The sequence below is a fragment of the Equus asinus genome, chromosome 18 (genome assembly GCF_041296235.1).
Source record: "Equus asinus isolate D_3611 breed Donkey chromosome 18, EquAss-T2T_v2, whole genome shotgun sequence".
Classification (NCBI taxonomy): domain Eukaryota; kingdom Metazoa; phylum Chordata; class Mammalia; order Perissodactyla; family Equidae; genus Equus; species Equus asinus.
The window spans coordinates 40301063-40315027 of NC_091807.1; the positions used below are offsets into that span (position 1 = coordinate 40301063).

The 13965-nt window shown below is 55.4% G+C and overlaps 2 protein-coding genes across 2 annotated transcripts in view; one reads left to right on the forward strand and one right to left on the reverse strand.

The window, feature by feature from the left end:
* Nucleotides 1-13965, reverse strand: part of TSPEAR (thrombospondin type laminin G domain and EAR repeats) — a 182092-nt gene that overhangs the window by 164034 nt on the left and 4093 nt on the right. The window lies entirely within an intron of this gene.
* Nucleotides 1863-8510, forward strand: LOC106842959 (keratin-associated protein 10-12-like). Its single transcript, XM_044751061.2, has one exon. It carries the CDS (start codon nt 7200-7202, stop codon nt 8157-8159), a length of 960 nt encoding a protein of 319 aa, XP_044606996.1. The 5' UTR covers nt 1863-7199; the 3' UTR covers nt 8160-8510.

A 13965-nucleotide genomic window follows, 5' to 3' on the forward strand; every position in this document is an offset into this window, starting at 1 on the left:
ATGCTGCCCAACGACCTGTGGCCAGGCCTCCTCCTGTAGCCCGGCCTGCTGTGTGCCCAGCCCCTGCCAGGTAGCCTGCTGTGCACCTGTGAGCTGCAGTCCCACTGTGTGTATGCCTGTGAGCTGCAGGCCCACTGTGTGTGTGCCTGTGAGCTGCAGGCCCACCGTGTGCACAGCTGTGAACTGCAGGCCCATTGTGTACCTGGCCGCCTCCTGCCAGTCCTCCAGGTGCTGCCAGCCGTCCTGCCCTACCCTGGTCTGCAGACCTGTTCCCTGTGGCACCCCTTCGTGCTGCTGACAAATCATCTGGAAAATCAATTCTCTGCTATTGATCTGAAAGCCTTTCCCTTTGTCTAATTTTCAAGATCCTGCCTGCACATCTCACTATGGGATCAATGACGGACCCACACTCCATAGGGGCTGGAATCGCCCCCTTAGTTTTCTTCTCCATGAGAGCTTGGTGCTTGAGAAACAATAAATCCCTCTGCTCCCCAGAGCTGTTCGTTCTTCTTCGTGATTTTCCCCGAAGCTGTATCTCCTTGTAGTTTGCTGTCTTGGACAAGCCAATGACAGCGTGGAGCTCCTGTCCTAGGGTGGTTCTCCTGGGATAGTCATGCCCCTTGGGACGTCGGGGAGCCCCTCTGGGCAAAGGGGTGGCCCCAATTCTTGAAATTAAAGAGGATGTTCCTTCCCAATGGTCTCAACTGAGGATCTTTATCCAGGACTTTGGGAGCCTGGAAACTGAGCCAAGGAGGAATGACGGATGGAGGAGGGGGCGGAGCCTGAGCAACTGCAGCTGCCTGCTACTTTCTGAAGGGCTTTCGAGTGGAGGAGCTTCACTCTACGTTGCCCCAAAGGCTGGACCAAGGAGCCAGGGTGACAGGAGGCAAATTTCGGCTCAACAGAAGAGCTCCCTGAAAGGCAGAGCTACCTGCAGCATCATGGGCCCCTGGCAGCTGTCCCAGCTCCTGGGTGCTGAAGGCTGGAAGAAAGGCACGTTTATTCCACTGTCTTCATAACAGACAAAAACTGGCATCAACCCGCATGCCCATCAGCAGGGGAATGGATGAACAAATCATGATATAGTCAGACGATGGAATACAAATCAGCAATAAAAAGACGCATTACCCACACATGCAACGGCATGAATGGATCTCAGAAACACGGTGCTGCTGAAGGGGGCCAGGCAGGAGGGGCTGCCGCAGACTCCCTCTAAATGAAGTTCCAAGGCAAGCTGAACCAAACTATGACTATTAAACATCAGAACAGTGGCTGCTTCTGAAGGGAAACTGATAGCAGTGGGGCAAGAGGGGAGACTGGGACACAAATATTGATCTCTAGTTAACAACGTGCTTCCTGAAGTGTTTGAGTGATGTGCACTGTTGTTTCTAACTTGCTTTGAAATTCGTCAAAAAATAAGAAGTGTGGCTAGAGGGTGTTTGATGGGCAGATCATCTGAGAAAGTAAATGAAGCACAGAGTTCGTGGTAGAGTCTAGGAGGGGATATACGGATACTCACCCGTTAATTCTTTTAACTTTTTGGGTATGTTTGAAATTTTTCACAACAAAATGAACAAAAAGATAGTTGAAAATAATGGTTAGGAGCTAAGCAGTTAAAAATAATAAAAACGTTCATAAAAAAAAATAGAAGCCACAAATGAGATTCCTGCTTTGGATGGAAAATTAAACCTCTCCCCCTCACACCCCTCTCTCCCTTTCTCACTGACACACATCCTTACCTAGGTGGCCTCTGATATGTCTCCTCGGAATGTGGTTTTAAAACCTTGTCTCTTGGAGTCCGTCTCTTTCTCCAAGCTTCAAGAGATCACGGAATTGGCACGCACATCACTGGGTATCAGAGAGCAGAGGTGACAGCAAAGAATGGCATTCACCTTATGTCTCTAACGTTTTAAAATTGTTAACACAGTATGATGAACCAGCCATTACTTACAGCTGACTTTCTCTATAATAAACCTATTTTTCAAGAATGCTTAAGTTCCCATCAATACACTAAGACCCTAAAAACTGACAGACGTAATATTTACCAAGGACCTCTTCATCCGTATGGTACCAACTGCAAAAACGCACAAGGAAAGGACATTATATATTGATGAAAGATTCAATTCATCAAGAAGATCTCACAATTAAAAACATACATGCACCGCACAACAGAGGCCCAAAATACATGAAGCAAACACTGACAGAATTGAAGGGAGAAGCAGGGAGTTCTACAACAGCAGTTGAAGACTTTAGTGCCCCATTTTCAACAATGGATAGAACATGTAGACAGAAGATCAATAGGAAGAAGAGAACTTGAACAACCCTACAGAGCAACTAGTCACAACCACACACAGGACAACATTCTTCCCAAGGGCACATGAGACATTCTCCAGGAGAGACCACACATTAGGCCACAAAACAAGCCACGATGAATTTAATAAGATTGAAATCATACAAAGGGTCTTTTCCAACCACAACGGAATGAAACTAGACATCAGTAACAGAAAGAAACTAGAAAATTCGTAAATATGTGGAATTAAACCACATACTCTTTAAAAAAAAAAGTGTGGGTCAAAGAGGAAGTCACAGGGAAATTAGAAAATTCTTAGAGGTGAATCAAAATTGAAACACAACATATCAAAACCTGTAAGATGCAGTCAAGGCAGAGCTTGGAGGAGAATTTAAGGCTGTAAATGCCTACGTTGAAAGAGAGGAAAGATTTTGAATCAACAAACTTTATGCCTTGAGGAACTAGGAAAAGAAGAGCAAACTAAACCCAAAGCTACAAGAAGGAAGGAAACTGTGATACTGTGATTTATAACAAGAAGCATATGTTTAGTCTTCATCATTTCTGGCACAGAGTTCCTGAAACCTTTGGAATTTCCTAAGTGACAAGAGCAATAAAGGTGTCTTTCATTGTATTAATGAGGTGACTTTGGACTTCCATCTAAGGATGGCAGCTGGCCACCAGGGGAACCAACCAAATAATAAAGATAAGAGTGGAAATAAATGACATAGAACATAGAAAAACAGCAGAGAGAATTAGCAAAACCAAAGGTTGATTCTTTGAAAAAAATCAATAAAATTTACTAACGAGGAAAAAAGAGAGAAGGTGCAAATAACTAAATTCAGAAATGGAAGTAGAGATATTACCACGGACCTTACAGAAATAACAATGATCACAATCACATCCAAAAGAATAAAATATCTAAGAACGAATTCAACCAAGGGGGCGAGAGACTGTGCGCTGAGAACTACGAAACATGCTGAAAGAATTAAAGACCAAAATGAATGGGACGACATTCCATGTTCACGGACAGGAAGACTCAGCATCGTTAAGATGACAACGCTACTCAAAGCAATCTACAGAGTCAATGCACTCCTTATCAAAACGCCATTTCTCCAACAATGAAAAAGCTGATCCTCTAATTCATATGGAATTGACGGAGACCTAGAGTAGCAAAATAATCTTGGAAAAGGACAACAAAGTTGGAGGGTTCACACATCCTGATTTCAAAGTTTACTGCAAACCTACGGTAATTGAAACAGCGTGGTTCTGGCATAAGGACAGACACGCAGACTAACGGAATAGAAAAGAGAGTCCAGAAGTAAACCCATACATTTATAGCCAATTGATTTTTGATGAGGGTGCCAAGACCATTCAACAGGGGAAAAAAATCATCTTTTCCACAAAGTGCTTCATGCAAAAGAATGAACTTGGACTCCCACCTCACCCCATATACAAAAATTAACTCCTAAATGTAAGAGCAAAACCAAAAATGTCTTAGAAGAAAACATACAGGGAATGTTTCATGTTCATGACCTCGGATTTGACAAGTGTTTCTTAGATATGACACCAAAAGCACAAGCAACAAAAGAAAAAAGTAAATTGGACTTCATCAAAATTAAAAACTTCTGTGAATCGAAGGACACTATCCAGAAAGTGAAAAGACAATTTACAGAATGGGAGAAAACATTTGCAAATCATATATCTGATAAGAGTTTAATATCCAGAATATATAAAGAACTCCCACAACTCAACAAGAAAAAGATGAACAACCCAACTGAAACATGGGCAACGGACGTGAACGGATATTTCTCCAGTGAAGATATCCAAATGGCCGACAAGCACACGAAAAGGTGCTCGACATTATTAGTCACTAGGGAAATGCAAATCAAAACCACCATGAGATACCACTTCACTCCTATTAGGATGGCTGTAATTAAAAAAAAAAAAGGAAAATAAGTATTGGTAAGGATGTGGATAAATCAGAACTCTGAAACATTACCAGTAGGGATATAAAATAGTGCAGCCACTGTGGAAATATTTTGGTAGTTCCACAAAAAGTTAAACATAGAATTACCACATGACCCAGCAATTGCACGCCTAAAAGTAGACCCAAAAGAACTAAAAAAAAGGGACTCCAATGTTCTTTGCAGCATTATTCACAAGAGCCAAAAGGTGGAAACAACCCAAGTGTCTATCAACAGATGAATGGATAAACAATATGTGGTTTATCTACACGATGGAATATTATTCTGCCATGAAAATGAAAGAAGTTCTGACCCCTGCTACAACACGGATGGACCTTGACGACATTATGCTGAGTGAAATAAGCCAGTCACAAAAGGACAAACACTGTGTGATTCCACTTACACGAGGCCCCCAGAGCAGTCAGATTCATAGAGACAGGAAGTAGAATGGTGCGTCCGGGGGCTGGGGAGAGGGGATGGAGTTGGTGTATAAGGGGGACTGAGTTTCATTTTGGGGGAGATGGAAAGCTCTGGAGATGGAGGATGGTGATGGTTGCACAACAATGTGAACGGACTTAACGCTACTGAACTGCACATTTAAAAAATGGATGAAACGGCAAATTTTATGTTACATATATTTTACCGCAATAAAAAAACGTTTAAAGAAAATCCAATGGAAGAATATATTGTTTTGACACACACATAATGATAAATACAATAACACATAACTGTTGAGGATTATAATAAAAAAATATACACTCGAGGCTGCAGGTGGAACAGGAAAGCGGTGAGGGAAGGGAGCGAGGAAGGACACTGCGCCTGCAGAGCGGCCGCAGCGGCGCGGAGTGAATTAGCCGGCACCGCGCGCAGGACCGCGCCAGGTAGATGCCACGCTTCCCGGCTCATCGTGGCATCTGCTCACACCGCGAGGGCACAAGGCTCCTGGCCTTGGCCGGGCCTGGGGAGGTGCGGCAGGCAGGGGGCCCGCCCTGGGGAGGACACTCGGCCTTCGGAGTCCTCGCCTTTGGGAAGCGGGGGCGCGGTCCCTCCAGGCTCGGGGAGGGCCGGTTCCTTCAGACAAGCCCCGCGCGCGCCTGTCCTGCAGCAGCGTGGGAAAGGTGGGTCCGCGGGGGCCAGCACCTCCATGTGCTCAGTGCCTGTGTCGGCCAAGAGGGGCACCTCGACGTCACCCTCCCACGCCCGTCCATGGGGCCCGCTGGCGACCTGGAAGCCTCCCTGGTTCCCGGAGACGCCATCCAAGTGGGGCCCTCCCCCATTCCTGCAGCCGCTGGGTGCTCGCACCCTCGGGTCCCTCCCTCGACCCCTGCGCCCCGACTGACCCAACGCTCGCCTCTGGGCTGGAAGCGCCGCCGCGGAGCCGCCTCCCAGCACGGAGCCCGGCCCCTCTTCTCACGCTGCCCGCTGCAGGGTGCGGGTCGGGGCGATTCTGGCACAAAGCAGGCAGTGCTGGCTAGGTCACACCCCGGTTGGCGATGCCCCAACTTGGCTCAGACTCCCTCGGGGTGGCCAGGACCCCCACCACCGGAGACCCCTTTCCTGGGTCCCTTTCTCCTCCAGTCCGCGCCCCCGTGGTGTGCCCGCTACGCGGCTTATGAGAGCCAAGTGCTCAACACTCGGGACTTCCGCATGCCGAGAGCTTGAAACCGGCCCTGGGGACAACGTTTACACCGCGGGCGCTGGCAAACGCGGCCCATCGGGCTGTTCACCGCAGAGCCTCCCCGTGCCCCTTCTGGGGGAGTCAGGCTCCCCCGGCCCTTTGGGTCCAGCCAAGCGGCCCTGCCTTACTCTCAGTCCCCTCCTGGCCAGCCCCAGCCCAGGGCCGCAGAGTTCTCAAGAAAGAAGGCTGTAGAATGTCTTTGCTCTTAACTTAAAAACAACCCAGTTCCCAAAAGGAAACCTTCCAGCCGCTCCAGTGACCCCTCCGAAGGGTGGCTTCCCTTCAGTCTCGTGTGTCCGCATTCCTGCATGTAAATAAATGCAAATCCTCTCCCTTGAGGGACGCAGAGCCTTGTTCAGAGCTAGTCCCAGCTTGAGCACCCACCCTATATTCTCACATAAATCTCACGCCACGGTTTCTAGATCAAACTTCATCCTGCCCGCCCTCCCCCCACCGCCCCCGGACAGAATCCAGATTTCTCACTGACTTTCAGTGTCTCTCTGCTGTCTGGGGCAGCAGAATTTATGGTTAAGAACACAGGCCTATTGGGGTTCCCATACAGGGTCTTCTGATTGCTCACGAGGGCTCTGGGGTGAGTTCTCAGTTGTGCCTCAGTTTCCCCATCTGCAAAGTGGGCATAACAGCAGCACCCACCTCACGAGGTTGTCGTGAGGGTTAGTGAGTTAATCGTCATAAAGCTGCTCGGAATAGTTCCTGGCATAGCAAGACCTATTATATAAGCGTTGGGGAATACCGTAAAAATAAATAAAGCTCCCGAGCCATTCATTAGCCTCTGGATTCGGGAGAGGATTACACTCCAGAATAAAGAGGATATAACAAAAGAAAAACAAAATACGCTATGATTCAACTGAGTGCTGAGAACTACGGGGAATGATAGGAAGAAGCCCCAGAAAGATGCTCAGAGAGGGGCCGTCAGGAGCCACTGGCCCCCTTGGGTCCACCCTCAGGTCGATGCTCCCCCTGTGCTGGCACCCCCAGCTCCCTGCATCCCCTGGGCTTCAGCCTCTCGGGAGTTTAATGAGCTGAGCTACCTACCCATTGTGGATCCAGGACGCGCATCCTCAGGGACCTGCTCCAACAACAATAAGGAAATAGACTCTTCTAGAAACACACGATGGACAACACGCACCCCTGAGGGGTATATAAGCCCCAAGCACCCCAGGCAGCTCGCACACCCTCAACCACCCTCTCCGGCACACACACACATACACTCACACACACCCTCCTCCAGCCCCACCGCCCCACCATGGCCGCCTCCACCCTGTCCGTCTGCTCCAGCGACCTCAGCTATGGCAGCCGGGTCTGCCAGCCCGGTGCCTGGGACTCCTGCCCCGACTCCTCCTGGCTGGTGGACGACGGCCCAGAGAGCTGCTGCGAGCCCCCCTGCTGCGCCCCCAGCTGCTGCGCCCCAGCCCCCTGCCTGAGCCTCATCTGCACCCCTGCCAGCTGTGTGTGCAGCCCCTGCCAGTCAGCCTGCACCAGCTCCTGCACGCCCTCGTGCTGCCAGCAGTCTAGCTGCCAGCCCTCATGCTGCACCTCCTCCCCCTGCCAGCAAGCCTGCTGCGAGCCCGTCTCCTGCACCCCTGTCTGCTGCACCCCTGTGTGCTGTGTGCCTGTCTGCTCTGGGGCCTCCCCCTGCTCAGACGCCTCCTGCTGCCAGCAGTCTAGCTGCCAGCCCTCCTGCTGCACCTCCTCCCCCTGCCAGCAGGCCTGCTGTGAGCCCGTCTCCTGCACCTCCGTCTGCTGCACCCCTGTGTGCTGTGTGCCCGTCTGCTCTGGGGCTTCCCCCTGCTCAGACTCCTCATGCTGCCAGCAGTCTAGCTGCCAGCCCTCCTGCTGCACCTCCTCCTCCTGCCAGCAGGCCTGCTGCGTGCCCGTCTCCTGCACACCCGTCTGCTCCAAGGCAACCCCCTGCCCAGCCCCCTCGTGCTGCCAGCCCAGCCCCTGCCCCCCGTCCTGCTGCAGACCCTCCTCCTGCGTGTCCCTCATCTGCCGCCCGGTGTGCAGACCTACCTGCTGCGTGCCCGTCCCCTCCTGCTGCGGCCCTGCCTCCTGCCAGCCCAGCTGCTGCCGCCCGGCCTCCTGCGTGTCCCTGCTCTGCCGCCCCACGTGCAGACCCTCCTCCTGCGTGTCCCTGCTCTGCCGCCCCACGTGCTCCTGCGTGGCCCGCTGCAGCCCCACCTCGGCCCAGAAGTCCTGCTACTGACTGGGCACGTTCCCCAGGGCCAGCAGGGCACTATGGGACACCGCACCTCTCCCACTGCCGCTGTCAGGATGTAACCCCAGCACAAGCTTCAGCACTCATCCAAGCGTGAATGCTCGCTGACCTCAGACCCCAACAACCAGGGTTCAGTCTGCAGTCTCCACATCAGGCCCGGGTGAATCTGAGACGGCCCTCCCCTATTACTGGTGGCTCCCTGGTTGTTTCTGATGGCCATGGCCCCAGCCCTTCCCCATAGCCTTACTGGGGCCTCTACCCTCTACCCGGAAGCCATCTGCCCTCCCCACCTTGGACGTGTCTTGAACAGAATGAATAAAGTCGCCGTCCTTGCCTCTGCTGGTCCTCTCTCCTGGCCCAGTTTTACATTTCGTTTTTCCAGCCCTCCACGTACCCCTGGCCTCAGCAACCCTGGAGATAAGCCATGTCTTGGGAGCATTTCCAATGGCGTTGAGATCTGAGGCCCACCCCAGTTGTCCTGCGGCCCCTGGCTCCTGCATCTGTATCTCCGGGCAGCTCTGGGGTGGCTGTGCTGCCTGTCCAGGATTCAGGCAGCCAGTAGGCACTTGGCCAGTAGGCCTGGTGGCAAGAGGGCCCTGTCGCCCCAGAACTGGCTTTCCCCATCAGTCTGCCGACACCCAGAGGGCACGGCCCTAGTTGCCAGGAGACCAGCTGGTCTAGGGCCTCCCTGGGGCACAGCTGATGAGAAGCATTTCTGCCAACCACCAGCTTCCTAAGCCTGTCCCTCCATCTCCCCTTGAATCTTAGCCCTTTATTCAAACGTCCCAACCCTGTCTGTCTGTGCCCGTGCAGGCCGATGACAATACCCCTTCCCCGGCCCCAGGTCCAGCCTGGATGTGGGAGAGGTCAGGGGAAGAAGACGGGGGTAGGTGATTTCAAGGGCCCACTCTGGGGTCTGAGGCCCAGGCTTGTTGCCCTTGGGGGGTTTTCCCTTGGGGCCAGTCTGGACAGGTCCCCAATTTCCCTGAGCTTCCCACGCCCAGGTTTCACTCTCAGACAGCGCTGCTTCCTAACCTGTGGGCCCCCTGCCTCCATACCCCCACCAGTGCCACCTCCTAGCTCTTGATCCTGCCCTGCTGTTGATGCCTCCCAGGAGGCCATGAAATCCAGCAAGGCGACCCCCTGAGGGAGGCAGGTCAACAGTCAACACCCCCCTTAGAGCAGGTCTAAGAGATCACCTGCCCCGCAGCCGCTCCCCTGCAGAACCTGGGCCACACTCCCCAAGCTGGGTCAGCTTTTCCAGTGCCACCCCCCTAAAAGTGGGGGGAGGGTCTTCAGGGAACCTGTCAGTGGAAAGTAGGACTACCCTCCTGCAATTAGAATTTGGTCGTGTCAGGACTGCCCCCCTGCCGAGTGGTTAAGTTCACCCGCTCCCGCTTCCATGGCCCAGGGTCTTGCTAGCTCAGATCCTCGGCGCAGACCTAGCACTGGTCATCCAGCCATGCTGTGGCGGCGTCCCACACAGAAGAACTAGAAAGACCCACGAGTAGGATATACAACTACGGCTTTGGAGAGGGGAAAAAAAAAAAAAGGAAGATTGGCAACAGATGTTAGCTCAGGGCCAATCTTCAAAAAAAAAAGAACTGGGTGGCATACGGGTGCAGACAGACTAACCGCCCCCCCCCCCCCAATCCTTCCTGCTACATTCTGGGGCTGTGGAGGCAGGTGGGAGTCCTGACCCCTGCTTCCCCTGAGGTCCCCGCCCTCCCCCTCTCCTGAGGGACCCGCCCCTCCCTCCTGGGTCCCAACTATGGAAGAGAGGGTGTGTGAAGTCAATTCCCCAGTTGTCATAGGTCGCCAGGGAATTCCCTGGGTCTCTGGCCACCGCAGGCCCTCTCTGTGCCTTTAGTACTCTCCTCCTGACCAACTTCACGGCCACCCAGAGACTAGCGGACGGGGTAGCCCCAACGTCCTGTGTGAAAACCCATAGGCCCTTGCTCAGAAACACGTATTGAAATGCATAAAATACAATACTCCAGAGTTGGAGACCGTTGTGGGAAACTACAGTCACCAAAATGTTTTTAAAACAAACGATGTGGTGAGATGCGCACTTTTTCGTCACGGCATTGATTGAGGAGCCCCCCGCGGATGGGGCAGGACGTCCCCGCGCAGCCGCGATGGGGCGCGAGGCTGCCGGCGGCTCCACGGGGCTCGGGCCCGGCGCTGCGGACGCCGCGGGGCCCACCCCTGCCTGCGGAGCTGCTGCGGCCGGATCGGCAGGGCCCGCCCCAGTTCCCGGCCCCTGACCTCCACCCCTACTGGACCGGGCCCGCTGCGTCGGAAAGCGCGCGCGCGGCGAAGAATGCCTGGGTTAACCAGAAAAGACCCGAACTGCGGACGCGCCTGAACGCTGTTGCGTTCCGTCCCGCGGGGACGTCCAACACTGGTGACCCCTCCGCGGTGCGCCCCAAGCTCCGCCCCCGACCCCCAGACGTGTCACACACGGGGCGAGGCGTCCGGGCAGGGTCGCGGTCCCGAGCGCAGGGTGTCCCCGAGCCCCGTCCCCACTGGCTGCACCCGAGCCCGGCGCCCGCGGACCCGAGAGTCCGGCGCGCGCTCCTCGCGCACCGGGACCTGAGCCGCCCGTGGCCGACTGCGACCTCGCTGTGCCAGCGCCGCAGCGGGCCCCGTGCAGACCGCGGGGACGCACGCGGCCGCAAAGACGAGGAAACGAAACGGTTTCCTACCTGGGTGGGTGGGTACGCCCCGGTGTCTCCTCAGCGGCGCGTGCGTGCACACACACTCACGCGTATTGGCACACGCGCGCGCGCACTCACTGCCTTCCCCTCGGCCACCCCGCGCTCGGCCCGCGCCCGCACGTCCTGCGCGCTCCCCGGCGGTGGTCCCCCCAGGCCGCACACGGTCCCGTCCTGCAGGTGCGCGGCGAGGCCCAGGGCGAGGGCCCGGGAAGAGCCGGCGGTCCGTTGTTTCTCGCCCTCCCAGAAGCGGGCAGCACCAGCCCTCGGGGTCGCCCCGCCCTTCCCCTTCCATCGCCCGCGGCCGGAGCGGGGGCGGTGGGGGCTCGCCCGGCTGCAAACCGACCCTGGGGTCACCTTGGAAGCAAGGTCGGCGTTTCCTCTCCTTTTCCACCTCCCAGCGGCGGGCCAAGTTCCACTGAAGTGGCCAGAGATGCTGGGTAGACTGGATTCGCCTGAGACCCGCACAAAGTCCCCACCCCAGGGCAAAGCTCTCTGGGCTCCGGCGGCGGCGCGGTCCCCGGACTGGGGGTGGGATGAAGAGTGAACCGTTAACAGATGGAGTCCCACCTTGGAGCCCCGAGCCCCTCCGAGGACACAGACACCGGGCTTTCACGTCGGGTCCGGGGTGAGGAGGGGTTGTGAGCCCCCCGCCCGGGCCCAGGGTGCTTCTTCAGGCGCAGATGCAAGATTAGGAGGGGGAGGGTGACAGCTGAGGACCACGACCCCCGACGCTCCCCCAGACTCTCAGGATTCGGAGAGAAGTGGGAGGTCTCCTCCAAGCAGGGAATTCAGGATCCATCCGGGAGGATAGGGTAGGGGAGCAGAGGGCAGGGGGAGGGAGGGGGGACCAGGAGCGGAATGCTGCGAGGTCCAGGCTGAGGGAGGGTCTTCTGCGCTGCGGGGGCCGGTGGGGGTCCAGCTGGAAACCCAGCCCAGACCCAGAAGCCTGCGTTGGTGGCTTCCTAGATTTTATCCTGGAAAACGGCTGCCAGGAAATCCATGATTAACTCTTAAAGATTAAAACCATAGAAGCAGCATATAGTGTATGGTTACATTATAAAAAGGAATATTCTGGGGCCGGCCTGGTGGCACAGCGGTTAAGTTCCCACGTTCTGCTTCCGCTGCCAGGGTTCACGGGTTCAAATCCCGGGTGTGGACATGGCACCGCTTGGCAGGCTGTGCTGTGGTAGGCATCCCACATATAAAGTGGAGGAAGATGGGCACAGATGTTAGCTCAGGGCCAGTCTTCCTCAGCAAAAGGAGGAGGATTGGCAGTAGTTAGCTCAGGGCTAATCTTCCTAAAAAAAAAATAAATAAAATAAAAAGGAATATTCTTTGTTTCCTAATTTCTCTGCAGACCAAAAAATGCCCTGGCCAAACAGTTGAGAAATGTTAAAAAGGAAATTGGTGTCAGGGTGACAGTGTGCAGGCTACGTGGTGGCAGAGTGCCAGCGACCTGGTTTGGAGGTGGCCTCTTCTTGCCTGGGAATGAAGGAGGTGTTCCCCCTGAGATTCGTTTTTGGAGAGAGGAAGGGGAGGGCTGTGGTGGTGTCTCCAGAGCCCGGGTGCCTGAGCCTGTACTGACGGGGGAGGGTTCATTTAATGGCGTGTATGGACTTTTGCTAAAAGTGACTAGAAGTGTTGGGCAGGCTGTTCCCAGTTGCCAACAGCCCAGCCCTGCAAAATCACTCAAGCCAGTGAGGCGGGCCTTTCTGCCTCTGTCCCCCCACAACGTCCCCGACGTCCCAGAGCGGTGTGAGGGGTCACCTAGGGGTGTGGAGCTCAGAGGAGGCTGGTCTCATGAGGCTCAGCCTCAGATTCAGCCTTGTGCCCCCAGCACCCAAGGATGGAGTGGGAAGCCGTGCCCACGTGGACAAAGGACGGCTGACAGGGACACACTCAAACAGGCTTCTCAGCCGCCTCACAGGCTTTACGGGCAGTCCGTCCATTTGAACCACCAGGAAGGAACCGCTGTAGAAGCCTGGCCTGAGGAGCTTCCTGGCCCCGCAGTTGCAAAGGAGGCCAGCTACCTCTGCTGGGCGGCCTCCCGGTGGCCTTCACACCCCAGCCAGCTTTGAACATGGAAATCTGTTCTCATCGTTTCCTGAGTACTTTCCCTAGCTCCGGGGATGCACACAGCCCTCCTGCCCCCAGCCCCCGAGGTCTGACCACCCACCAACTCCTGCACACGGCCCACGCTGCCCATGTCTTTGCCCTGGAGGCTCTGGCTCCCTGAACTTTCCACCTCAATGGCCCTCCTGGATCCCACCCGCCTAGGGGAGGTCACAGCCTGCCGGGGCCCTCACTGCCCACCACACAGCTGTGATTTGACTGCAGTGCGAGCTCCAAGCAGGCAGGGACCACACTGCCTGTGCTGCGTCCCCAGCGGTGGGCGCGGTGCCTTCCTTGCAGGGGTATTGAGCGAATGAAGCAGGGAGGAGTGGGAAATGGAGGGGTGCCATGTGGGTTAGTCCTGACGCCTCACCAAGGCCCTAAGCCCTGGGTGTGGAGCCCACGTCTGACCCTCCCCAGAGTTAGCGGTCGACACTCTCGGGCACAATCCGGAGATACATCCGAAGGCTGTTATCCTGACGCCCAGCAGCAGGTGACAGTTGTGCCTCCCAGGCTCCACCCCACCTCTTCTCTCTGCCCAGCCCCTCTGGAGCCTGCCGGTGACCCCGTCCCATTGGGGTCCAGCTGTCTCCATTCTGGTTCCCACAGAATCCCTCTGCCCTGGCCCCCGTCCATGTAAAGACGAGGCTGGGTCAGGACAAGCTGAGTTGGGGACGGCCCACAGGGATTTTGCCCCAGCACCTCCCCCGCCCCCAACCACAGCTGCTGCTCACTCCCTGATTGAGAGCCCACGTCTAGAACACAGCCCACCCAGGTGTCTCCCCGCAGGACACCCCCAGCCACTCCCCTGGCACCACACACCATGCAACCCAGAGTCACAGGATTCTCGCAGGAGCTGGGAGATCTTAGCAGTCATATTTCAACCTCTTTGTCCTGAGGTGGCTGGGCCCAGCTCGGTGGAGTGGCTGAGAGGCCCAAGGAACAGAAGCCTGGCACCTGGG

Excerpts from the sequence above, each read along its gene's own strand:
- LOC106842959 (XM_044751061.2), top strand. The coding sequence starts at position 7,200 with ATGGCCGCCTCCACCCTGTCCGTCTGCTCCAGCGACCTCAGCTATGGC.